This window comes from Furipterus horrens, unplaced genomic scaffold, assembly GCF_987537825.1.
Source record: "Furipterus horrens unplaced genomic scaffold, mFurHor1.1.pri manual_scaffold_17, whole genome shotgun sequence".
In the NCBI taxonomy this organism is placed as follows: Eukaryota; Metazoa; Chordata; class Mammalia; order Chiroptera; family Furipteridae; genus Furipterus; species Furipterus horrens.
This window is the reverse complement of record NW_028327187.1, coordinates 117,115,211-117,140,333: the sequence shown is the minus strand read 5'-3', so window position 1 is coordinate 117,140,333 and position 25,123 is coordinate 117,115,211. Positions and strand designations below refer to the sequence as shown.

Sequence of the window (25,123 nt, the reverse complement as noted above, 5' to 3'; positions counted from 1 at the left end):
CGCCCCACGGCAGACGTTGCAGCGTGTGCTGACGTGAGCCCCAGTGCGCCCCGAGGACTGACGCCGCCTTTGCCCCCGCTCTGCATTGCAGGAGGCAAAGGGAACAACTGGGAAGGTGGCATCCGCGTGCCAGGCCTGCTGCGGTGGCCCAGCGTGCTCCCGGCCGGGCTGCAGATCCACGAGCCCACCAGCAACATGGACATCTTCCCCACGGTGGTCAGGCTGGCGGGAGCGGCGCTGCCCGAGGACAGGTACGTGGGCCCGTGGCTCAGGGGCACCGGGCGGGTCCTGTCCCGATGTCGCGGTTGCCTGTGCTCCGCTTCCCCCGCACGGTGCACGCCCCCCTGGCTGGATGCCTCTCCGCGCCCGGCTGTGGGACGGCCAGCGCGTCCTGTCGCCCGTCCGGGCCCCCCATCGCTGCGCACAGTCCCCTGGGACAGTCCCCTGGACCCGGCCATGTGTCGCCGGCCACCGGTGCCCGTGGTTGCACTCCGCAGCCCTCTGCAGCAGCAGCAGGGAGGGTGGCCGGGTCCCCAGCTGAGCGCCCTGCTTCATCCAGCAGGCTCTCAAGGACACATGTCCCTCGTGTTTAAATCCACGTCCCTGTGACGTTGGCGGTGGCCTCTTCGGCAGCGGTGCGGGCCGTCTGCAGGCAGGCTTGTCAGGGAAGCTCGCTGAGGGCTCGTCTTCATTCCCCGGGCGGCAGCCAGGCGTGTGTCCTGCGAGCGGACGGGCTGGGAGTCTCGTCCCCTTTCAGCTGCCGTCGCGCGAGCGGAGAGGCGGGGTGGACCCCGGCGCAGAACCGCGCGCAGCCGGAGCCGCGTCCTGGGGAGCTGTGCCCGCCTCCCGTGGTCCCCAGGCTTCTTTCACGGTTCATGTTTGCCCTCGTGGTTTCCAGGTCTCTACTGTAGGTGTACCTCCCGGCGCCCGAGCTCACACACATACACACGTGCACACGCACACGCACACACGGGCGCACACAGGCAGCACCGTATGGTCCAGCCCTTCTCAGACGCGGTCTCAGGACCGGCGTGCGCGATTCTTTTATTAAAGCGTCACCCGCGGGTATTTGTATTCATTGTAGAGAGTTAGAAAGAAAGAGAAAAGGAGAGAGAGAAACACCAGTGGGAGGCCCGTGTCTTCTCTCCTTGGAGCTCATGGCGGCCCCGGAAGAAACCTCAGGGCCTCTCTGCTCTCACACGGCGCTCCAGCGATGGCGTGGTCCCCTTCCTGTCGCCTGGCTCGGGAGAGTAAACATCATCACGACTCTGCTTTTCAGTATCTCTCTGTTTTCTTCCACGTCGCGGAGAGGCGAGGGGAGGAAGACGTTCTCGGGCCGAGAGGATGCGTGTGGGGGAACGGGGGTGCTCCCTCGCCCCCTGCCGCCGGCCTGCTTCCCTGGGGCCCCCGGCAGAAGGGGAGTCCGGCTCCCACTCGGGCACCCCGGATACTTGGGGCGTGAGCCTGCGTCATCGGTGGAGCCCGTTCTCAAGACCGAGGGTCCTGTTTATGGATCTCATGGTGTGTATGGACGCCGTCAATCCGGTGGCGAGGACGCTGCGTTACTGACCGAGTGCACGCAGCGGTGAGGACGCTGTGTGAGGGTCCAACGCCCTGTCACGTGTGGTCATCATTCTGGAGGCACCGCCGAGGAGGACACAGAAGTCTACTTCTGAGCCCCTTAGCAGAGAAAATGATGACACACGGTCGTACGCAAGTCATGTCACCAACAGGGGCAGGAAAAGATGCCCTCGTGCCTGCCCTGCAGACCTTGAACCTCTAAAGCGCAGATGGCTGTCCCCTGGGCCGCTTTGCAAGGCAAGCGCCCGCACACCATGCTCTTCACGTACCTGCGTCACCGCTGGGACGCGCCGGCACCTGCACTCCACACCGCGGCCCGAGATCGTCCCCGCTACGTCGGCGGGCGTCCGCGTCCCTCGTCTCTTGCGTAAGCTACACGCAGCTGCGTTTTTCAGGAGAATAAACCCACGCGGAGGACTGGACCCACGCCGCGTGGCACGCACTTCACGGGGCCCCGCCCTCCTCCCTGCGTATTCTGTCGGCCGGACAGCCATTGTGTCCAGGACACCGCCCGCCGTCCCCGGCAGCCCCGCCGTTGTCAGGAAGCACGGCCATGTCTCGTGGGCGCCTTCGTGACCCCCCCGGAGCCCCACAGGAGGCGGCAGGGCCTTCCACGCAGGGTGTGGACTTCAGTCAAAACAGCAGCATCCCGGGGTCGCCTATGAGAGAGTCTTACGCTGCAGAGCCTCCGCGCCGCTGTGACAGTCATCGGCTAACGCGGGCCCGCCACGCCGCCGTGAGATCCGTCCCCCAGGGAAGTGTTCCCGCCGCCTCTGCAGCGATTCGGTTGTGTTTGGCAGCACGGGTTTGCAGGACAGCCTCTGACGGCCCTCACCCCGGGCGTGCTCAGGAGCACCCTTCCCCCTGTACCCCCAAAGGAGCTGCTACTGGAAATCAGTGGAGGGCGGCCTTTTCTTCTGATGGGAAAGGCGGGCCCCGGGAAGCCCGTCACAGCTACATGTGTGAATGCATTCCGGGGAAAACCTCTCCGTCCCGTCTTTGCGAGAAGAGTGAATATTTTTAGAGTCAGTCCCCGCCCGCCCAGAGGACGTCAGCTTGCCGCAGCGGGTGACCCCGTCGCAAGGCGTCGAAATGCCGGCCGCAGCGCATGCATCTGGGAGGGAAAAACCGGGTCCCGCATCTGCAAGAACCACATAGGTTCTCTCTCCCGTCACGTAATTAAATGTGATGTTTAAAAGCTTTCCAGTTAGGAACAGAAATTGCTTTAATGCTTGAAGTCGCTTCTGTCCAAGGACGACGAGGAAGGGACCCCGGCTGCCCAGCGCGTGCCGCTCCCCTCTGGCAACGTGGGCAGAGACCTTCAGCGAAACCCCACACACTCGTCACCTGTGTTTTGCGGGATAACACGCAAACATCTTCCTGCCACGGAAGCACGTGTCACGGGTCTGCTTTAAATGCAAATCTCACAGTTCACTGTGCACAGGCGGAAACATTTTAATGACAGAAACCACGTTCTGGATACTGGGGATCCCTTTCATCACAGATACGTACTTCCTTCTAAACGTAGTTTTCCTGTTACTTTCTACATGGAAAAAGTCGCTTTATTTTGCTTATTTTTATTTCTCCGTTATTTCACGTTAGTTTCCAGTGTCCAGCATCATTGTCCGGCTGACGTAGTTTCTTTACAAAGTGACATTTGATATCTGTGGCCCTCACCTGGCGCCGTGTGTAGTTATGACAATATTATCGACGCTGTTCCCGCTGCCGGGTTTTACATCCTCACGACGGATGTGTTCATCTGCCGTTCTCAATCCCGTCCCCGTTTTCACCCAGCACCCCCATCTGTCTATTCTCTGCGTCTCCCAGTCTGTTTCTGTCTTGTTTAAAGACAGATTCTGTTCATTCAAGTCCACCTAGAAGTGAAGTTTCATGTGGTCCTTGTCTGTCTCTGCCCGGCATAGGTCACTGAGCATAATAGTCTCTAGGTCCATCCAGGCTGTGGAAAATGGGAAGCTTTCCTTCTCTTTTCCTTTGAAGCCAAGCAGCATCCCATCGCATGAATGGCCCCTAGTGTTGCACCCGCTCAGCCGCTGGTGGGCACTTGGCTGCCTCCACATCTTGGCTACTGTAGATGCCGCTGCAGGGAACGTAGGGATGCGTGTATGTTTTCCAGTTTGTGGTTTGGATTTCGTGGCTTTGTTCTGAATATCACACGGGTAACATACAAGCCCGGTGCCCCAAGTTAACCTCTGGGCCAGTCCCCCAGAGCTTCTCTTCCAGGCCTCTTATTCTGGGATCCCAGATCCTTCCCACGTGGGCCAGGCAGAGGCAGGTGGGGAGCCCCTGGCAGGTCAGGTTTTCCCACGGGCTCCGCGGCGAGAGAGACAGCGCATGCGTGGAGGTCGCGGCCACGGGAGGCAAGTCCCCACACATGCTCTTTTCCGTTCTCTGACGCGTCTCCTGGCTGCAGAGTCTGACCCGAACGTCGGGAACGGCTCTCCCTGGCAACAGATCCTTCCTATCGTAATTGTTGCGAGGAGTCCACTCCCGGAGGGAGGACTCTCCCTTTGCACGTTAGAGACCAGCGGAGGTGCACACATCTCAGAGACTCCGGCCGGCAGCCCGGGAGCGCACGTCCGGTTCCTTAGCAGCGAGTTAGGGGTGCCGGCCACAGGTGCAGCGGAAAACGTAGGTGCCACTTAGGCCTGTCCTCACGACGCATGTTTTCCCGATGCTGGTTGACCCTTGAGCCAAGTGGACGTGCAGGTTGGCCCGTGGACCTGTGAGGTGGATGGAAAAACACCTGGGCATACACGGCTCCGCGCACCTCAAGCTCCCGTTCTTCAGGGGCCCACGGGATTTGTGTGTGGGAGCTGCACACCCACGTCATTGTTCACCAGTGAACTCCGTCTGGTTTCCCCGGCGTCTGGCCGGTCCTCAATGTCCCAGGCCCTGTGTTCTGTCCCTTCAAGCCCGATGGGCAGACGGTCTCCTTTCCAATAGACCCGCGGTTCCCGAGGGAAGCTCTGTGTTCGCGACGCCCGTAGGCAGACGATACGGTTGAGCAGCAGCAGGACGGGAACAGCGGAGAGTGAAGACGCCCATCCGTGTCCACCCCAGGGGCTGCTGGTAGCCCCCGGACCGCGGTGGATACGGGAGCTGTGCTTTCTGGCCCGTGTTCCTTTATCTCATCACCACGGAATGAGCACGGTGTCCCCTCACGGCGTTGTTGGGAGGGTTCCGTGGGTGTCTGTGTGAGCATCGCCGCCAGCCCCCCGGCTGGGACAGTACCCCCAGCAGAGGCGGGCGAATGTGTCCGTGCCGGTCGCTTAGTTACGGCGACGGTGCCCCGCCCCGCTGTCCGTCGCGGGAAGGGGGACTCGGGAGTCGTGGCGTTTTACTGCGAGGACAGCGTGGCCGTCCGCGCCTCACACCCGCCCGCTTGATCCCGCAGGGTCATCGACGGCCGCGACCTGATGCCGCTGCTGCAAGGGACAGCCCAGCGCTCGGATCACGAGTTCCTCTTCCATTACTGCAACTACTACCTGAACGCCGTGCGCTGGCACCCACGCAACAGTGAGTGAGCACGCCTGCGCTTCCGCGGCCTCGAGCGTCCCGCGCCGCGTGGGGGGGTGCGCGCCCGGGGCCTGGCTCCCCGGAGGGGCTGCGGTGCCACCCTGCTTCACTCCCAGCGCTCCCGCCTCTCCCCTCCGCTTCCTCCCGGTCCCGCAGTCGGGCAGGCGGGCAAGCAGCGGACGTGGCCTTTGCCACGCGTGTGCCAGGCCTCGCTCCTCCTTCCGGAGAGGGAGCTGCAGGTGCTCCGCGCGGTCGCTGCGTTCACCTGCCGAGCGACGCCTGTCCCCGCCCTCCCTCTGCCCCTGAGCCCAGCCCTCCGCTCCGTGCACGGCTGGCGTGTGCTGGTGGCATGCGCCCCCGGGAGGCCCTCCCTTCTCTCTTTCCTGGGGGTCGCTTCTCGACCTCCCCAACCCCCTGCGTGCCACGTCTACGCCTGCTCCCCGAGAGCCGGGGCAGCCCCGTCGCTTTGTGCTGCAGCCCCAGCGGGGCCGAGATGCTTCCCTGCGTCCTCCCCTGACCTGCAGAGGCGGCGCGCCCGGACCCGGCCGTCTCTGTTCCGGCGCGGATCCCGCGGATGCCCTAGCCGTGGGTCTTTCACGCCCGGTTCCCACGCTCCGCTGTTCTCGGGCTTCCCCCACTGCGTGTCCTGCCCGTGGTGCCCTCCGTTGGTGAACTGGGGTTTTCTGATTCCTGATGTCGGGTTGTCCTCTGAGAAGCCCACGGGGCCCACGGACCAGGGGGGAATCCCACAGGCAGTGGTCGGCGCCACGTGCTGTTTCCATCTGCGTCAGCGCAGAACTGCAGGCACGTTCAGGTCGCTACGGCGGCTAAGAGTCTGCGGAAGCCCAGACACCGGTTATACGGCCGTTCTGTCTCCGAGGGGCAGGCGTGGCTGTTAGATGTTCGGTGCGCTCCTCAGAGGTCAGATGCATCTCCCCTTTCCCTGCTGTATTTGGGGCTGCGGCTCCTGGAGGCCAGCACCCAGGACGCCCTGTGGGGTCCCAGCAGTGGCTCATTCTTGCATCCCAGCCTGAGGTGGAGGCTCACCCCCGTTTCTGCACCTCCTTCTCCCATCCCCGCGTCTCCGGCCAGCGTTCCAGAGACACCTCCTTCAACAGCGTCCCCTTCATTTGTTTTAAAGTGGAACACGGCCCCCTTTCAGGGACCCCCAGAAATCACACCGGCTTTACCCCACGGAGTATGTCCCTGTGGGACGTTTGCTGGGGGCTGGACAGACAGCGCCGCCCGAGGGTCTAGGCCTGGAGGGCCCGTGCCGCCCGGTCTCGCCCCCGCGCCTGACACGCACACGGCCGTGGGACTCCCGCCGCGCGTTGTGGGTGAACTGACGGCCCTGAGGTCGGAGCCGCTGAATAAAGGAGAGCTGGGCCTTCATCTTCACACTTCTGGTTACACGGAACCCAGGGAACGTGTCAGGAGCGAAATTCCCGTGATGCTCTGGTGTTTACAGAAGCCGGATAATCGGGTCCCGAACTCGGCCACACGGGATTTACGTCCGGCCAGCCCGCAGCCGGGAAGCCGGAAGGAGCAGGTCGTCCCGGGGCTGCAGACGAGGGGTGGCGGGGGGGAGTGGAGAGGAGCTGGAGGGGAAGAGGCAGAAAAGAGGTGCAAATGTGGAAACGGGGGCCCGGATGCGGAGAGGCAGCTGCCCCGGGATCAAACCTGCGTCTTCAAGACATCCCTTCTCTTACGTCATTTCTTAGAATCGTGTGCCTCAAACCAGCGGCGCAAGGGCAGGAATCAGGGAAGGCAGTGCTGGGATCCTTCCTCGAGCCCAAGGGTCCCGGGAGAAGCCACGGATTCGGGAATCGGCCCTGGGGCGCGTGTCAGGTTGTCCGTGACGCTCAGGCCCAGCGGTGGCGGTCTTGGCCATCGTCCTTGGCCTTGGGGTCCGTTACCTAGTATTTTGCACGTGTATTCTCTCTACGGATATTTATTGAGCAAAGACTGAGTGCCCCCCACCCCCGTGCTAGAGTGGCCCCCGTCTGTGAACGCGGCAGAAGTTTCAGTTGCGTCTCACGAGGGACTTGGAAGTCTGACCTGCACGTGTACCTCCGGCCCGGACAAGGGTTGTGTGAGCAGCGGCCGCATCTCCACGCTGTGTCCCTCGGAGGTCGCTTTGCACTCCGAGCTGTGGACAGAGCTGCACGTGCTGACGAGCGTGAGCCAGGGGTGACTCTCGTGGGCTCAGAGCCACCTGTCAGCGAGAGAACACAGATCAACACGTGCTCGTGGCGGGAGTCGGCTGAGATCCTCTCAGGCCCGCGTGGCTCGGGGCGGCCCGTCATCACTGGACTGCGTGGCGGGACTCTTTCCGTGTGTCCGAGAGCTGATGGGGGTGCCATCTGCCCTCACAACCCTCGTGAGAAAAGGGAGGAGGGACCCGCATCAGGCTGAGGAGCAGGCGGGGCGTGGCGGGACCGGGTCCACGGGTCAGCTCGGGCCGCGTTGCTAGTGCGCAGTCCGCCACGTGGCAGGGCCACAGCGTGGCGACGGGCAGGCAGCGTCGGCCCACGGCTGCTGCTCCCCTCCGGCGGGGCTGGCTTTGCGACCCGCGAGCCCGGATCGAGTTCCAATTCCTGTGGCAGGTTCCCGTTCCCGTGGGCCCGGACCACTGGGAGGCCTGCATTTCACCGTTAAATGCTTATTTTCCAAACACGCTACAGCCACCGTGCTGTGTCTGCCTGTACAGCATGAGTCCCTTAGAACTTTCACGTGACACGTCTCCCCATCACTGAATAATCCCACAGTTGCAAAAACTCTGTAATTCAGTTGTCTGCACCAGCTGAACGCCTCGCTCCGTCCGGACCTGATAGGACCGTGCCCATGACGTTTGACCGTGCACGGAAGCATGGTTGTCACTGGCACCGCTTCTGTTGCCCGGAACGGGCATTGTGAGCTGAGACGGACTCTGTTCATGTGTCTGGGCGGCAGAGCGCAGGGGGAGTGCATGTCAGGGTCAGGACCGGGACTGAGGCCCACCGCGCCCTGCGGTCCCGTGTGCGGACACAGGATGTCTCGGGCGGGTCGAGGTGGGGCCCCGTGGGTCTAAGAGAAGAACTGGGGAGTCCCTCGGGGGCGCTGCCTGAGGATAAGGGATCGTCTGCAATGCTGTGGACGCCGGGGCACCGCAGGTGGATTCTCAGACGTCCGTTCATTCGATGACGTGAACAGGCCTGCGAGGCGCGTTCGGGTCGCGTGGGCGTGGGTCCCTCGCCACGGAAAACAGAACCGTGTCTGACGCGGCCCTTACGCCTCTCCAGGACCGTCGATGGCGACCGTGATGTTTTCGCTCAGACGCACGGCAGTTTTATATCCACAGCGGAAGCGCGTGGTCTCACTGTGCGCCGGGCACCGGCCTGACCGCTGCAGGCCCAGCAAGGCACCGTGGGCAGTCCAGCAGGGTCCCCGTCCTCACGCAGAACAGGGCGCTAGGATGCGGGCGGGTTGACAGCCCCGCCCAGCCCCGCGGAGCCGGGACTCAGCCCACGGCGTGGGGCCCCGGCGCGGAAGGGAGTGCCCACCGCAGGGCCAGCGGAGCTGCGCCGTGAACGCAGCCGTGCAAACGCTGCGGGTCTCGCCCGGACCCGCAGGACAGCCGCTGGCGGGAAATACGCTCTTCTCCATCAGACAGTCGCCCAAGATTGTTCCATCGGAGAACATGTTTAGTTTGCAATCTACCTTTCCTAGCGTGGGCAGAAAAATCCAGTCTGAAGTAAGCGTGAACATCATTATGGTTTTTTTTTGGAAGACAGCACTCGATTAGCCAGACAAGCGTCTCCTGTTTTGTTTTGTTTTGTTTCAAATGACCGGTGTTGGAGCAGATCCAAAGTGGCCCAGACGTGGCGCCGAGAAGGAGCCAGCGACCTTGTTAGAAAGCGTTTTAAACACTGAAATGGGAAGATGGAAGGGCAAACACCTGTGTCCAGCTACGGAGCGTCGGCGCAGAAAAATGTATTTTTGTTCTGCCCGCGTCCCCCGAGCGAGCGCCTGCCCCTCCCGGGCGAGGTGACCGAGGCTTCTGCCGCGGCCGTGGCCCGGCTCCCACGTCCCGTCGGGGCATCACGGCGCTGAATCAGCAGCCACGGAATCCATGCACGTGGGTCTGCAAACAAGTGGGCAGGGCAGTGCAGGCCCGTGGAATGAATTTGCTCCAGGAGCCTGCGCGCTCTCAGGGTTTAAACGCACCGCGGCGTGACTTGCATGTTAAGTTCCGAACGCCCCCCAGACCGGCCGCGTCTAAGCAAAAATATTCCCTTTCTGCTTCCTCGTTCTTCCCTCACGGGCCCAAGACAGGCTCCGCTCACTGGCATGCGCTTGTCTGAGGTCACGGGCTGCATGGGACGGCTCACACACACAGCAATGGCTTGTCGTGCATGCCACGGATCCATGTTGCATTGGGATCGGTTCCCTGCGAACTCCCTGTCGTTATCATGGCCACCGTTGCTGCAATAGACGCGGATCCCCCAGCGAATGACGTGGGGGTGTGACGCTAGCTCATGGGTGGCATTCTACAATTTATGTAACATAACCAGTTGGGACAACATGAAAAAGGACGCTTGTCCTGCGCAGCTCATCCCACGGGGCCCGTGCCCATGAGGTCCGTGTGTAGCTGCCCCGCGCTGCAGACCCAGGGGACCGTTGCCGGGCTCCTCCCAGGGACGTCTGCTCAGCAGTCAGAACACTGGGGAGTAAACGGGAAACGTAACCCGCATTCCGTCGTCGTTCCAAACATCTTTGTCTAAAGTTGTCACACGCGGGGATTTCCTGGAAACGCAGAACCTGCGTGTTGGAAACAATCAAAGCGTCCTGCCGCGGGGCCAGTGACGGCCGCTAACGTGGACGCTTTCACACCTGCTTTAAGCTGTCGCATGCAGACCATCCCGTCCCAGTGCGGCCGTTCTTACGGGGAGAAAGGACGGAGCGGAGAGAGGGGCAGGGAGATGCAGAGGACGGGGGAGGGCCTGCCCGTGACTGGGCGTAAGGAGGGCACACCGGGGCCGCCACGTGTCCAGGTCTGCGCGGTGGTGGCTGCGGCTCTGGCCCGTCCGTGGGGCCCTGGGCAGGTCTGCGCCCCGCATGTGAGCCACACACAGGCTCCGTCCTTCATCGCCCGGCGGCGGGCGCCCGCTCCAAGCCTGGGGCAGCGAGAGCCCCGTGCACGGCCTGGCGGGCGGCCCCGCGCACGACACTTTCCCTGTGACACCGTCTTGTGCCCTTGTCCCCCGCAGGCTCGTCCGTCTGGAAGGCCTTCTTCTTCACGCCCAACTTCAGCCCCGCGGGCGCCAACGGCTGCTTCGCCACGCACGTGTGCTTCTGCCACGGGCACTTCGTCACCCGCCACCGCCCACCGCTGCTCTTCGACCTCTCCAGGGACCCCCGGGAGACCGCCCCGGTGACCCCGAGCACCGAGCCCCGCTTCTGGGAGATCCTCGACGTCATGCAGCGGGCGGCCGACCGCCATGTGCACACCGTCCAGGAGGTGCCCAACCAGCTGTCCCCGCGGAACCTCTTCTGGAAGCCGTGGCTTCAGATGTGCTGCTCCTCCTCCTCCGGCCTGTCCTGCCAGTGTCCGCGGGAGAAGCAGGGCCGGGGACGGAGCCCGTAGCCGTGTGCTTCTGGGGACACGAGGGACACGCCGCGCCCGCTCCACCTCTCCCGTGACCCAGGCCCACAGCGCACGTCACCACGCCGTTCCCGCGTGGCTGGTCCCTCAGACTGGGATCTGCTCTCTCTCTGGTCCCCAGAGGCCCCGCTGAGAGCCCCACAGTGACACCGTCGGGGTGGGAGTCCAGGTTAACAGCAGGGAGAGGGACAAGCTCTAGACGGACGCCTCCCACGGTCAAGGACGCGCACGTGTCTAAACGCGCGAGGACGCGAGCGGGAGCCCGTGCAGCTCCCGTGCAGGCAGATGCTGGGGTGCTGCAGCAGCGCATGTCCCCGCCCCGCAGGGCAGGGGTTGAGCCTCCACGGGGGCTCCGCTCTGCCGGGACGCCAGTGGGCGGAGAACACCGTGTACCAAGCGTTGGGCAAGTCTTACCCCGTGCGACGGGCTCACGAAGGCAGAGTCCTCTCGTTTCCTAGTGACGGACGCTGAGCGGGTCCGGCTCGTGGTGGCAAGGCGAGCGCTATCAGTATTATTGCGCACACAACCTGGTATTCCAAATACATGCACTTACAGACGCACAGATCACTACTTTCCGCAACAAGGCGAAGCCGTTGAAACTCTGACGCTAGATGGTTATCGCTATTCACCGCAAATCATTAGACATTCAGGATAGATTCTTACTTTTCATGTGGATTTCTCATTCCAGAACTGGCTGGGAATTCCTCAGACTGTGTAAGAAAATGTTCTCATGTAAGAGCGCAGCGGCATGTTGATAAGGTGTTAGCATTATGGCTGATGTTATTGTACAGAAACTATGGCGAGCTGCTCTTAGGAGCTTCTTTTTTCAGATGATCCTGTTCACCCGGAATTTAAGATGCTCGGCGCGTATGGACGTACGGACTCTTTATGATGTGGGACTGCGTGTTGGGGGATTGAATAACTTGAAGCATGTATACAGATGATAGCAACATATATGTATGCATAGCACTCACTGCTTAATCTGCACAATTTAACAGAACATGAAGGAGACCTATTGCACAATAGAAACATTGCATTATTTTGCTCAGGGGAGACCTACCTTTTCTTTTTTTTTACTTTTTAAAAACGTTTTATTCCGTTGACCGCAGCTTTATTCGCCCTTTACCCAAACCTGGAAGCGAGCCAGACGCCCCTCGCTAGACAGAGGGGTCACGTGTAGGAAGGCCAGTCGATGGAGTAGCCTTTCGGCGCTAGAAAGACATGACCCGTCCCGTCGGGCAAAGATGTGGCGGACCTGTGAATGCACGTTACGGACTGAAAAGAGCGAATCTGAGAACACAGCGTGCCGTATGACTCTACATGCTAGGAAAGACTCACTGGTCGAGATCATGAAAGCGTCCGTGGTTACCCGGGGACAGAGGGAAGGGGCCAGCAGACAGGTAAATAGCAGGATGTTTATGGCCGTGAGACTTTTGTGTGGCACCGTTAGGGTGGATACATGCAATGAGTCATTGGCCCACGCCCACAGGATAGGAACGAGCAGGAGGGAACCGTCCTGCAAACCGTGGACTCGGGGGAATACAGAGGGTCGTCTGCGGTAGCGTGTTGACCAATCTAGGTCATGACGCTGACGCTTGTGGGCAGGCCGCGCGTGTGTGGAGCCGGGGGGGTGACGGGAAATCTCTCTATTTTGGAATCTAAAACTGCTGTGAAAATAAAGTCTATTTTAAAACAAGTTGTATTGGAGGTATTGGGGGTGACGTTGGTTAATAAAATGATGTACGTTTCAGGTGCACAGTTCTGGCGTACGTCCTCTGTGTGTGCTCTCGTGTGCTCCCCACCCCACGTCACGTCTCCTTCCATCACTGTTACCCCCCTTTGCCCTCTTCTCCCTGCGCCACCTTGTCCCTCTGGTCATCACCACACGGTGGCCTGTGTCTCTGAGATCTTTCCTTTCGTGTGTTTTTCTTTTGTTTAAGACCTCGTTTGAGCTACTGGCCTTCAACGCACACATGGGTATTGATGCTTCGGTTCCATGTCCAAGTCTTAGTGGATTTGGGTGCTTTAAACACGTAGCGAACCCTCCCTATTCCTAGCATTTCAACCGCGCACGTGGAGACGGGCCCTATGTCACAGGCTCGGGCACACGGCCCGGAACGCAGACTCGCACCCCGCACGTCAGGTGTGCGCGGCCTCGGGAGGAGAAGCGGGCCCGCGCTCACGCCGCCGGAGGCCACGCCGGGAGGGGAGCCGAGGAGCGCGGGGAACGGGTCTGCCCTGCGTCTGCAGAATGTTGTCTGTACCACGCGTTCGTCGGGCAGAGGTTTCTTAAAACCTCGTCCTGTTCAGGCAAAGTCAGAATAAAATTGCCGTTGGCTGTGAAGATGCTCTGCTGTCCTGCGCTGATGTCTCCAATGCAGCCCCGTGCGGCATGTGTGTGGCGTGTCCGCTACAAGGAATGTATCTGGAGGCTCTAGGCTCGAAGGGTGGGCGCGGCAAGTGCAGGGGTCGGCGGGAAAGCAAGCAGCCACGGGCCCCGCGAGGAGCGGGCCGGGCAAAGCCAGGCGCCCGTCACCCTCAGGCCTCTGGTCTTTTCCGGGGCTCCCCCAAATGTCTCTGTTTTACAACTTTGCTTATCTTCATCAGCCCCTTCCATGCTGGCAACCATCTGCCGGTCCCTATTTGTTTTTAAATCCTCCACCATGGATAGGTTCATGCAATTTAGAAACAGTGGAAAGGGAGAGAGAGAAAGAAACATTGAAAGGAGAGAGTTCCATTGATCAGCTGCCTCCCGTACACGCCCAGGGGTCGAACTCAGAACTATGTATCTGCCCTGACTGGGGATCGAACCCGCAACTATGTATCTGTCCTGACTGGGGATCGAACCCGCAACTATGCATCTGTCCTGACTGGGGATCGAACCCGCAACTATGTATCTGCCCCGATTGGGGATCGAACCCGCAACTATGTATCTGCCAATGTGGGGAGGTCATCACGTGGCCCCTGAGTTCGTTTTATCTTGGCAGAGAAATGCAGACGTCTTTCCGGCACGAAGCTCTGTCCCTTGATGGCTCTGTGCTCCGCTTTTGTGGCCGATACCTCCGGCGTGGCGAGAGCAAGGCACCTTCATCAAACACGAAGATCGAACAAGTGTCCACAGCAGACCCCGTGACTTGGGCGTGTGTACGTGACCTGTGACGTTAGCAGAGACCAGCACTTATGTATAACTTGCCTGGGGTTGCGTTGTACTTGGGTTGAAGGGGACATGCTTCTGATCTGCCTGTGGAAGCCTCGGGAAGTGGGAACGAAAGCTGAGAATAAACCGTGTCCTTGGGTTCCTGGACAGAGGCCCGGGTTAAAATTTTAAATTTTAAAACTCAGTCTTATCTCTGCCCTTCCAGATGGGAACGCACGTGAGGAAGAATGTGTTGTCGTTGCTAAGAATATACGTGTTTACACATTGTGTGGTAGACCATTTCCGACAGACACGGAAGTGGCAGGACCGGACGCTGAGTCCCCGTGGCATGTAGTGGGGTCAGGGGCCAGGAGGCAGGGCACGCGCCTTGGGACCCTTCGCGCCGGCACCCCCAAGCCTCAGAAATGGCCCCCGCGGTGCCGGTCGTCACACAGCGTCATCGCCGTCCTGTGAACTTTGCCTCGTCATCTGTGAGCAGAAGGGGACCGAGTCGGGGCCCCACGGCACGCTGCATCCGCGGCTCTGCTGTTTCTGCAGTGTGTGCGTTTTCCCTAGGGACAGTCGTGACGAAGGGGACTTTCACAAAGACAGGAACCGTGTCAGGGTTCGTGGCTCGTCAGACCGTGTCCGAGCCCGGCGGGGGGTGGACCGCCCACTTGGTTCGCTCCTGTTTCGGAGGCTTGCCCTGGCTCCGTCGTCCGGGTCCGCTGGGGAGGCAGTGCTGGTCGGGGGCGAGCAGCGGCACCCCACCTGTGAACGGGGCGACTCCTGGCCCCCCCGACCACGGCGCGCACATCCTCTGGGTGCGTTCCCACGGCGGCGGTTCCAGCTGGTTCCGGACCGGTGTGCAGGGAGGCCCGTGGCGTGTTTCTACCGGCCGCTTTCTCTTGGGCCCGGACGCATGACCGGGCTGACCCGGGAACAAGAGGTCGATGCGTACCCCTCGGCCCTTACAGGGAGCAGCAGCAACGGCCCGTTTCAAGGGGATGTGCAGAGGACGGAGGGGAGAATCAGTGCTTAACATTACGGTCTGGGTCATAAAGTTAGACGTTTCTATCCCCGGGCAGGTAGCTCGGCTGGAGTGTTTCCCGATACGTGGGGTTTGCGGGCTCGATCCCCGGCCAGGGCACCTGCAAGAAGCAGCCCATGATGCATGAATACGCGGGACAACACATCTCTCTCTCCCTCTTCCTCTAAAACCCAATAAGATTTTTTACATTAAAAAAGCATTTTTATCAATAAAAGCCAAAGACAATGGTGTCAGCATCACTGAAAGTGGCTGAGTAGGGACGTCCAAAATTTCTCTTCTCCGTAAACATCAGTTCCGCTGCTGGGCAAAGTCGTGAGAAAGAACTTGGTGGGGATCTGGATGTGAACCCAAGGGTCGGAGCGAGGCAGGGGGCATCCGTGCGGGGGAGGTGGCCGACGCTCGGGAGGGACAGTGGGCTCGGCGGTGTTCGCGCTGGCTGGGCAGGGCCCCACTGTCCAGCTCCCTGGTGGCCTCCACGGGGCCACAGCCGAGCTTCCCGGGCAGACAGCCGAGGGGCCGCATGAGCCGGGAGCTCAGCTCACTCCTCGCCCCTGAGGGGTGGTCGATGGGTGTGTTTTGCACCTGACTTGGCGCTTGCCGGGCACAAAAGGCCTTTCCCCTGAGAGGAGGAAGCAGCGAGCCGTGCGACAGCGTGGATGGACGCTGGGAAGGGATGCTCACAGTGGAAGGCCACACTCACGGGACCGCACGGTCTGGGCATCCATGGATATGACAGCTGCAGAATACATGCATCTCGGGACAGAAAGCAGAAAACTGGTGGCCAGGGTACAGTGGACTGCATGCTTGCATGTCCCCAAAATTCGCAGGCTGGTCCCCAGCCCCCACGTGATGATACTAGAAGGCGGGGCTTTGGGGAGGGGGTACGTTGTGAGGATGGAGCCCCAGTGACGGGTTAGTGCCCCTGTAGAAGGGACCCCAGAGAGCTGCCTCCCCTGTGTGACGTGAGGACACCACCAGGAGATGGTGGTCTGGGACCCGGGAAGGCGCCCAATCTGCCGTGCCTAGACGCCGGGTCCCCCACTTTCCAGAGCTGTGGCAAACGCACGTCTGTCGTCTGAACCACCCGGGCTGTGGGCTTTTTTAGAAAACAACGCAAACAAACTCAGACGGGCTGGCAGGGAAGCGGAGGATCTGCAGTAGGTTTCTTTGTGCACAGATGGGAATGGTTTGGTATTAGATGGGGGCAGCGTTCACCCAACTCCGGGACCGCACTGGGGGCCACCCCATGGCGCGCATTCCAGCGCTGGCCATGATGGGATGTGAATGCTATCTGTTATTCCGATAACGGAGTCCGTTATTTCAGTAATGCTTTTGGGAAAGTGTGAGCGGTGCCCCCTGCACGTGTGCACCGTAACTACATCCTGCGTCCCTTTCTGCCTTTTCTCCAAGTCGCATCCGTCCTACGTGAGGCTGCAGCCAATAACGTCAGATGACATGGCGGCCTCTCTTCTGTGTGTGTCCCTTCATGACGTGACCCCGAATCATTCACCCAGCCCCTCACCTTGGGTCTCATGGCTTCCCCCACTTGGGCTCCGTCTTCAAAATCCTGTGGTGAGATGGGCCCACTGCTCATGGTTATGTGTGTCCGCTGGGATGCACGTTGAAATGTGTCTTCCCCGCCACTCATCACCTGCTGCTGTGATTAGCTGCCCGTCCCGATGCTGCCTCCCTGCCCCCGCCCCCAACCCCGCCTTCTTACCTGAGTCTTTCTCTGAGCCCCTCCCTAGGATCCGATGACTTCTGCAAAGCCCTGCGGACCCATCCTTAAGACATCCAGCTGGCGACATGATCTTGCAAAGAAGCCCACTTTGGGGGGCCCTCTCCTCCTCTGAGGCAGCCAGAAAGCGACCATCGCTTGCAAGACGGACATCCGCTGAGCCATTATTCAAACAGGTGTGAATTCCCTCCATCCAAAATCACTCTCTTACAAGTAACTGTTCCTTAAGAGTCATGATCTACCTTTATAACTCCAACACGTTTATTTAACTCGTCATGCACCTAAAAATCTCAACGGGACAACTGTTTTGCGTCATGGACAAGCGCAACTATGTTCTTTAGAGGACAAGTTCTCTTTTTTTGTCCCAGCAACTTGGAAATAAACAAATTATCTCATGGGGCATCCTATCCCAACAGATTTGGAACTTTCTTTGGGTCTCAAATCCCAAATGATATATTGGTGTCTTTGGAAAGCTAGATTTATAGCCCTAAAAAAATCAAAATGCAAACTTAGCTAGCTCTAGGAATAAAATACTGCACCCACCAAGGAAAAGGTAATTATTTTTCTTCTGGAGATAACGCAGTCTTAAAATAGCTTTAACTGAAGTGGGAAAATAATAATAGGAATAGGGCCTTGGCCTAATTAAAATCAGTCCAAATGATCTATAACGTCCATTCAACTCTCCGTTACCCAAGAGATTATATACTTGGGGTTTGTCGATGATAATTAAACTGTAGTCATTAGAGGAAAGCCTGGAAAAAGAGAAAAACAGTGGTACGCGTTTGCTCTACCCATTCAATCAAATTGATTGCTTCGTTATTCCCTTATCGTCTGAGCTGCTTTTGCGTTTTGTGGGCGAGAGGCATGAAATGGTTTCCCTAAGGCTGGGTGTTCTGAAGAAGGCGTGGGTGTCCCGAGAGCGACCCACCCTCTCCCGCGCTCTGGGCTCACGCACGAAGGCTGGCCTTCGGAATGACGTGAGCGCCTTTCCCTCGCTGATGGACCCGCAAGTCATATCCCGGGAGGACGAACGACATGTGGAGGGCCGATGCGTGAGCGCCATCATTTTGGTGACGTCAAACAGAACAATTTCTTAGGGACACAGGATGTGGTTAATTTGTGCAAACATTCACATCCTTTTGAGTAGGTGGCACTCAGTGCCTCTGGTTCAGAACAGACCTTTCCTTGCAAGGGTTGATTTCCATTTCATTATTGGGCCCTTAGCCCTGGCTGGTTTGGCTCAGTGGATTGAGCGTCGGCCTGCGAGCTAAGTGTCGCTGGTTCGATCTTCCAGTCAGGGCACATCAGAGAAGGAAAACTCTGACTCCAAAAAACCTCCGCTGCCTTGCGGCATACCTCTTCAGGGGAAAGGCTAAGGGAGTAAACCCCGACAGAAAATCCGGAGCCGGAGTCCCTAAGGCGGTTTGACGTTGTAGTCAACACCGGCAACTCCTGCGGCGCACCTGAAGCCAAGCTGTATTGACTCCATCTTTCCCTTGGACCCTTCAGCTGCGAAGAGAGGGGGGGTCTGCTGCATGGGCAACAGCAGACCCTCCATATTACCCTGCCCAGGCTCTGTAGCTTCAGCGTCATCGCAAGATGTCGATTCAACACGGGAGGAGACAGATACCGTGTCACTCCCGAGTCGGACTGCACAGCCATTCTCGGCGGTGCAGATAGACTCTTAAGAAGCTACACCATCGTCTCTCGAGACGGACGGCTGCCGACGATTGGGCCCTTAGTTTTGAGGCAGCTTGTGAGCAATATTTGGTCTTCCAGCCCCTCGCCAGATGGAATGGATGAAGATGCTGGAGGGATTTAGAAGTACAAACCGGCAGGTCCAGGATTGTCACAGGGACGTAAAGTCCAGCACAGGGGATGCAGGCACTAACCATGGGTGGGGCCAGCTGGGTGCCGGGAATATCAGGGGAACACGCCATAAGGTACATGCTGGTTTCTTCTCTCATCGTACGCTCATGTCCTGTCTGTAACTACTTCCTCTTAGGGACGACTCCCAAGCCCTCTCACCGGCTCTGACCTGCTGGAATTCACAGTGTTACAAATTCCCCGCTGGACACAGTCAGGGCAGTGCATCCGGACAGAATGAATGAAGCTCTCTTTTCCCCGGGGGGTGGGGGGGGACACAGACCCCTGCTCTTTCTCTGGGTTAATCGCATTACCAGAGTTTGACCCAGGTGGCCTCCAACTATTGAGGTCACCTTTTGCTTCTTTCAGAAATCGTCATTTAATTTTTATCGAGTGTGGCCGAGTCCCCTTTGGAAAGATCTCTTGAACTTGTACACGTTTATCGATTCCGAGCGCCGCTGTGAGCTGAGGGCCTTGTCATGTCTTCTCCGGGTGGTTTCAGATCGATGGTCCCTCTTACAGCTTCTCGCCCACTCGGCTCTACAGACAAATGCGAGGACTGTCCTCCTCCAGGCTCATTCCCTGCCCTTATCGTCCCATCTCCATGCGCGCGTCTCTCCGGATGTTTTATGTGCTAGCAACACTGGGTAGCTCACTATTTCCTCGCCTCGGTTATGGCCGTGCGTCTGGGCTCCTAACAGATCCTGCCGCCTGGAATCAATTTTCTCCTCTCCCCAGGGACATCGGTATTGGTTTTCTGTGGCTGCCATAAGAAAAAATTATCACAGACGTGGCAGCTCAAAACATCACCCATCAAACATCTCAGTGTTGTGGGTCAGGGTAAGGGGCGGGGTCTCGGATGGTTTCTCTGCTCTGGGTTTCACGATGCTAACTCGAGGTGATGGGGCGTTCGAGAGAGAACCCCGTTTCAGACCCATTCGGGTGGTCAGCAGAATTCAGTTGCTTCCAGCTGTGGGGCTGCGTACCCTCTTTCCTTGGTGGCTGTCACTCAGGGCGCATTCTGAGGTCCTTATGGCCACCTGCGTGTCTTGCCAGATGGCCCCTTTATCTTCAAATGGTCCACAGCACGTTGAGTCGTTCTGACGGTGCCGATATGACTGCCGTTTGCTCCACCACGTCCCTCCCGGGCCAGCTAGGGAAACCCCTCCGGTCTGTAGGGTTCCCGTGACGGCAGCGGACCAGCCCCTAGCATGAAGCATTATCTGCCTATCTTAAGGTCAGTCACCTGACTTACACCTGCAGATGTAATTGTGTAACTTAACCTGTGTACAAGGTCAAGGGGTCAGAGTGTAGACCTCTTCACAGGGTGTTCTGCTCACCCCAAGAGCTCAGTCATTATTCAAAATGCAAACTCTCTCTCTGTAAAGTGACTTTCACTGAGTTTGCTTCTTTCAAGAGAGTACCCTAGTGTTCTGCCTTTTAATGCCCTCTGATTCCGTTCCTGAGCTATGCAACGTTTTATGGTAGGATTGTATTCATCTGTCTCCCACCAGCCAGGATAAGCCGCATGAGTTCAGGAAATGCACTCCATCACCCTGAGATTCATGTGCAGCATCGAGCCCTGTGCCTTTGCTGCATTTGTCACGTAAATCGAATCTATTCTACAGTCATGTGTTAAATTATTCTGTCGGAGGCATGGGCCTCCAGATCGTAGGGAATTGGGAGGCACCCCTGAGTGTGCCACGTGATGGTCAATCTTCCTCCGTGTGACTCATATCCCGACACACTCTGGCTAACACAGAACCAGAAAGACCACATACGCTCGTCGTATTAGTGGCGTGTCGCTGTGCCACGTGATGCCACAACCCTCTGGCCTCCCATGACACACAGTGATGACCTCCCAGGCACCGGTGAGTTGGGCCTTTTGCTTCCGGTCCCTCATGAAGCTGCCCTCAGTGTGTGAGCAGGACTGCGGTGTTCTCTGAAGGCTCACCCCAGGGCAGAGCTGCCTCCACGCTGACGTGGGCGTTGAGAAGTTCGGTTCCTTCCCAGGTGTGTACTAGAGGCCTCTCCTGCTTTTGTTTTTGTGTTTGCGGGTGAATCACCTCTGGCAACGTGCAGTGTCAAAACGTGTGAGCTGAGAAGGCAAGATGGACCGGGAGGAAGACGGAGTCCCCGTCTTCTGTAAGCCCGTGAGCGCGGTCACGTCTCACCGCCTTTGTATGTCTGTCGGTTACGGGCGAGCGACAGCATCAGCCCACCCAGCGAGGACAGTGCCGCTCCGAGGGGTGGGTGCTGCGTGGCTGGGCACGTGAGAGGCTGCCCGCCGAGTCTGCCCACATAGGGACACACGCGTGCGTAACCCCGAGACGTCGGTCTGCAGGTGGGAGAACGTACGCGCGGGGGGAGAGACCAAGAGCTGGGGATTGCAGAGTTGGGGGTGGTTATCAGTAAGTTCTGTCAAGGGCTGCTCTTCCGAGGGATGTGACCGGTTGATGGGAAGAGAAGAGATAGAATTCCTGATCTCGGATGCTTTTTCTCAGGACTCAAGTTGATCGTCTTGTGATACCCAATTAACAACCTCACCTGCCCGTTCCAAAGCGTAGGAAGGCACAGCGTAACCCCCAGTTCCGCGCAGAAAGCGGGGTGCTTCTAGAATAACTCTTCTCCAGTGGTCTGGCCTCGGCGTTCCCTCTCAGCTATAAAAATGATGGGGGAGCCCACAAAGGGGTTACTGACACACATCACATCCGCTGATGTTCCAAGTTAGAAATTACCATGGAGACATTTAAAGGTGCTTACATGTTCCTAGGGAAGTAAAACAAGAAAGCTATTTGACATTAACTTAAAAACCTTTTAATAAAAAGAACTGCATGTCCCAAAACAAATTAGTAAAATATAACATCACTTGATGTTTTTCCAGATCTTTCAATGTCTGGTTCTAATGGTAGACAGTAGATTTTCGCAGCAGCTGGTGCACTCGGTCTAGAACAATATATTGTTTTGTGGACAGAGAAAACGTGGCCTCCCGCACATGCATCACTGGACGAAATAAGATATTTCAAGAACTGTAGATTTTCCAATTCTACACCGAAACTCAACACCGATAGATTCTTACAGGGTAATTAGAAAGCATAATCTGAACCCATATCAGGAATGATTTTGTTCTCTGTAACATTAAAATCGTCATTTTACCTTGCCCTTGGCACGCACCTTTTCCCGCTGCGTGGCTTTGTCATAATAGGCATCGGCCGTTTGGAAAAATACCAGTTCACAGAGTTATACAGGATGTCCAGGTATGCGCGCCCTTCAGGATCCAAGATTGAAAGCATGCTTGTTAATATCGCCGCTCATTGTATTGGGGGAGAATTTCAGTGTGGGGCGGCCATCAAGTTGATGGTGGCAGGTGTGAGTTCTACACGGTGATTAGACATGCGTGCACTTTGCAGAGCAGTCGCTCCAATAAGGCTGTTCCCCTTCTGGCACCGTGACACGGTTATTACGGTGTTATGGACTGTGTTCCCTGAGCAGCAGTCCACTTTGGGTTGCTGGTTTTATTTTTTTTATTTTTATTTTTTGTTTGTTTTTGGGTTGCCGGTTTTAAAGCAGCGTGCCGTCCACCAGGGCGGGGGGGAGCTGTGCTCTGGCAGAGATGTCGGGTGGGCGCCTGAGGGCAGGGGCCGTGCAGACCAGGGGTCTAGACTTAAATCCCAGCGTTGGCATTTACAAGCCCGTGACCTTGGACAGGTGATCTAATCCCTCGGTCTGTTTTGTTCACAGAACCTCTCCTCTCAGAAGGTATAATTAAATGCAATCTTAAGTATGGGAGACAAGGAGTTTTAAATTTCTGATTTCTTCCTGAAGTCGTGGTGTTGGCCCCAGACCACAAACGCGGTCGGCTGACAGGCCCACTTGGTTTGTTTCCGTAACAACGTCGGCCCAGCACCCAGCGCTGAGTCACGGCAGATCGCCTGCCGGTCTCTCGAGTCCAAGTGATCGCTGCCGTTTCACGTCACGGCTCAAACCGTGGAGCCCTTGTTTCTCCCGGAGACAGCCATCCACGTTCATCGTGCGTGGGCTTCGTGTGCGCCTCACCATGCGGAATATCCACAAAGACCTACTCAAGAGATCCTCCAGGGAATTAATTTCCACGTCTTCCTCGGCCACACTCTTCAGGGCGACGGGCATCCTGTGCCTGCAGGCGTGACTATCGGCACAGCCCGGAGCCGCCTCCGCGGTGGGCGCCCAGGGGCCGGCCAGCCGTTGTACCTGCCCCACAGCGTTTGAAAAACAAAAACGGTACTGACACTTCTGTGTCATTATGAAGGTTGACGTTTTCTCAGGGAGGCTGACAAACATCTCCCGCAGTCCCCCGTGTCTGAGGTCCCCACTTCAAGAAGCCCTGAGCCAGGGTGTCCCAAGCAGCATCGCTGAGCGATGATGCTTTTGGAGACCACAGAAGTGAAGGTTCCCTTCACTCCCCCAGCTCCGGCTCTGTCTGCCACCCGCGCTGCAGCTAAAACGCCACCGGGCATCGTCTTCCGCCCCAGCCACTTCTCTGGGCACCAGAACCAAGCAACACTTCTCAGGGTAGACGCTGATGACGAGATCCTTCCTCATCCGCCACCTCTGGGTCTGCAGAGCCTCCTGGGTTTCATGAATGTAACTCACCTGCCTGCAGCTTCGTCCATCCGTGCGTGGTTCATCCATGACCTGCAACACTGGGGGCACCTGTCCGGTAAGCGAGGGTCGTAACTGCGCTTTAATCAGTCGACTTTGCAGAGCGGAGCCCTCCGAACCCCTGGCTGTGGTTTTCCGCGTGCCACCGTCCCACGGCGAAGCTTGCTCTGCGGGGTGGGGGGGCGAGGCTTGGATGCAGTCCCCATCCTGGGCCTTGTCTGTCCTGGACGTTATCCGTCCACGGCTTCCCCAGACCTCACTCTGCACGTGGCGTCGGTAACACGGCATCTCTGTGCTTGTCTTCTCTCCGGTATGGAAGACGTGCGAGAGCCTGGGAGGTGCAGTCACGGGTGGGGCACGGATGATGGGGGTTCCCCGACTTCACGCCGAGCCTCGGTTCCCTCTCCTGTAAAATGGGCGTAGAAGCATCTACTGCTCGCTCCTGCTGTAAAACTGAGAATGAATATGTGCACACACTTTGCGTGTCCCAGGTACCAGCGCGGGTAGCATTGCTTTTGTAAGGCCTCATCTGCATACTCACAGAAACCGTCTTATTTCACGGCTCTCTCAAACACGTTTTTCCCTAAACATGCAATGATCCCATAACTCGCCTGTTGGAAAACGCATTCTCCGAGGAATCCCGTGTCTCACGCAGGAGATGCGCAGTGACTTCTCCCTCTCCTCTTCACACACCTTGTGATTCAGACCCACGTGCTGGCTCCTGATGTCATGCCGGAGCTCATGGTGTGTCACGGTCACTTCTTGATAAAGTCTTCCTGAGTTGACACATCTGGATTCCTTTTAGGTGCCTTTTCATGGCATGTAGCTTGGAACCCTCAAAAGAAGCAGGGCTCCCTGCTGCCGTGACCACGATAATTCTTTTCTGCGCACCGTTCCTATAGATCTCAAGTTCCCGGGTACGTGTGCCGTGACGGGGCGGTTCTGCTGAGCATCTGCCTTGAACATTCGTCACCAACGCCTGTGTCACCAATTCAGACGCCTTCTCGCCTTGGCTTTGTGGCCAGCGTCCCGAGAGGAGTGAAAGACAGCTTCCCTGGGTGTCTGTCATTCCTCTGCGTTATTAATTTTCTTAACCAAAAAATCCTATGCACGTCAAGATTCATTAGAATCCTTAATGGATATTTAATCTAAGGACCGTCACACCACGACTTGCACCCGACAGAACAGACTGTTGAGGAGCACGACGTGCCGGCTGCTAGGCGCGCCGAGTTACGCACGGTCCTCACGTCTAATAACCTCAGACAGGCCGCCTGGGAACTGTATGTCTACATGGGCATGTCCACTTGTTTTTCCTAAGTGAAATTAATTGGAATAAATATGTGTCAAATCGTTCAACTCGGTAACCTAATTGTAATGAAATGAGGGAGCTCTTTTTCATACTAATGAGCCTGGCCATTTTAACTTTTTTTCATCTTATAAATTCGCCCTTCAGCGTGCTTTTTCATGAGCACGTTGTTTTTCGATCCCACGTTCTCAGATGTCCCTGAAGTGGGGTAAGGGGACGACTCAGGACCTGCGTGCACATGGGAAAGGAGCCGGTCCATTCTATCCCATCCAAAAAGCAGCAAAGGTAGAGAGGAACCCCATGCTTCCAACCCACGGGCAGCCATTGCCGTTCCGGGGAGTCACGATTGCACAGATGCTCAATGAATATGCCCGACATGACCCAAAGGGTTCCATTAGGGTTTTTTGACCTTGGCCGTCTGCACGTGCACAGACACAGCCAGAGATGCCTGGCTGCCGTGCTCAGGATGTTTTGGGAGCTTATTGCCCGTAAGAGACTTATTCACAGGCAAGTCTGGGCTGCTATCTCATTACAGACTCCGTCGTTGCCCATGACCTTGAAAATCAGACATAAAATTTTTATATACAAGGCGCTCAAACACCATGTCCTGTATTTTCTAAGTA

The 25,123-nt window shown here is 57.8% G+C and overlaps 1 protein-coding gene across 1 annotated transcript in view; it reads left to right on the top strand.

Moving 5' to 3' along the window:
• STS (steroid sulfatase) overlaps positions 1-11,107 on the top strand; it is a 52,541-nt gene extending 41,434 nt beyond the window's left edge. Inside the window, exons 8-10 of the mRNA XM_090265362.1 lie at positions 92-251; positions 4,997-5,118; positions 10,368-11,107. Of these exons, the coding sequence (XP_090121488.1) occupies positions 92-251; positions 4,997-5,118; positions 10,368-10,744 (659 nt within the window). The 3' untranslated portion in view covers positions 10,745-11,107. The remainder of the gene's footprint in view (positions 1-91; positions 252-4,996; positions 5,119-10,367) is intronic.
• Positions 11,108-25,123: the final 14,016 nt, after the last annotated feature.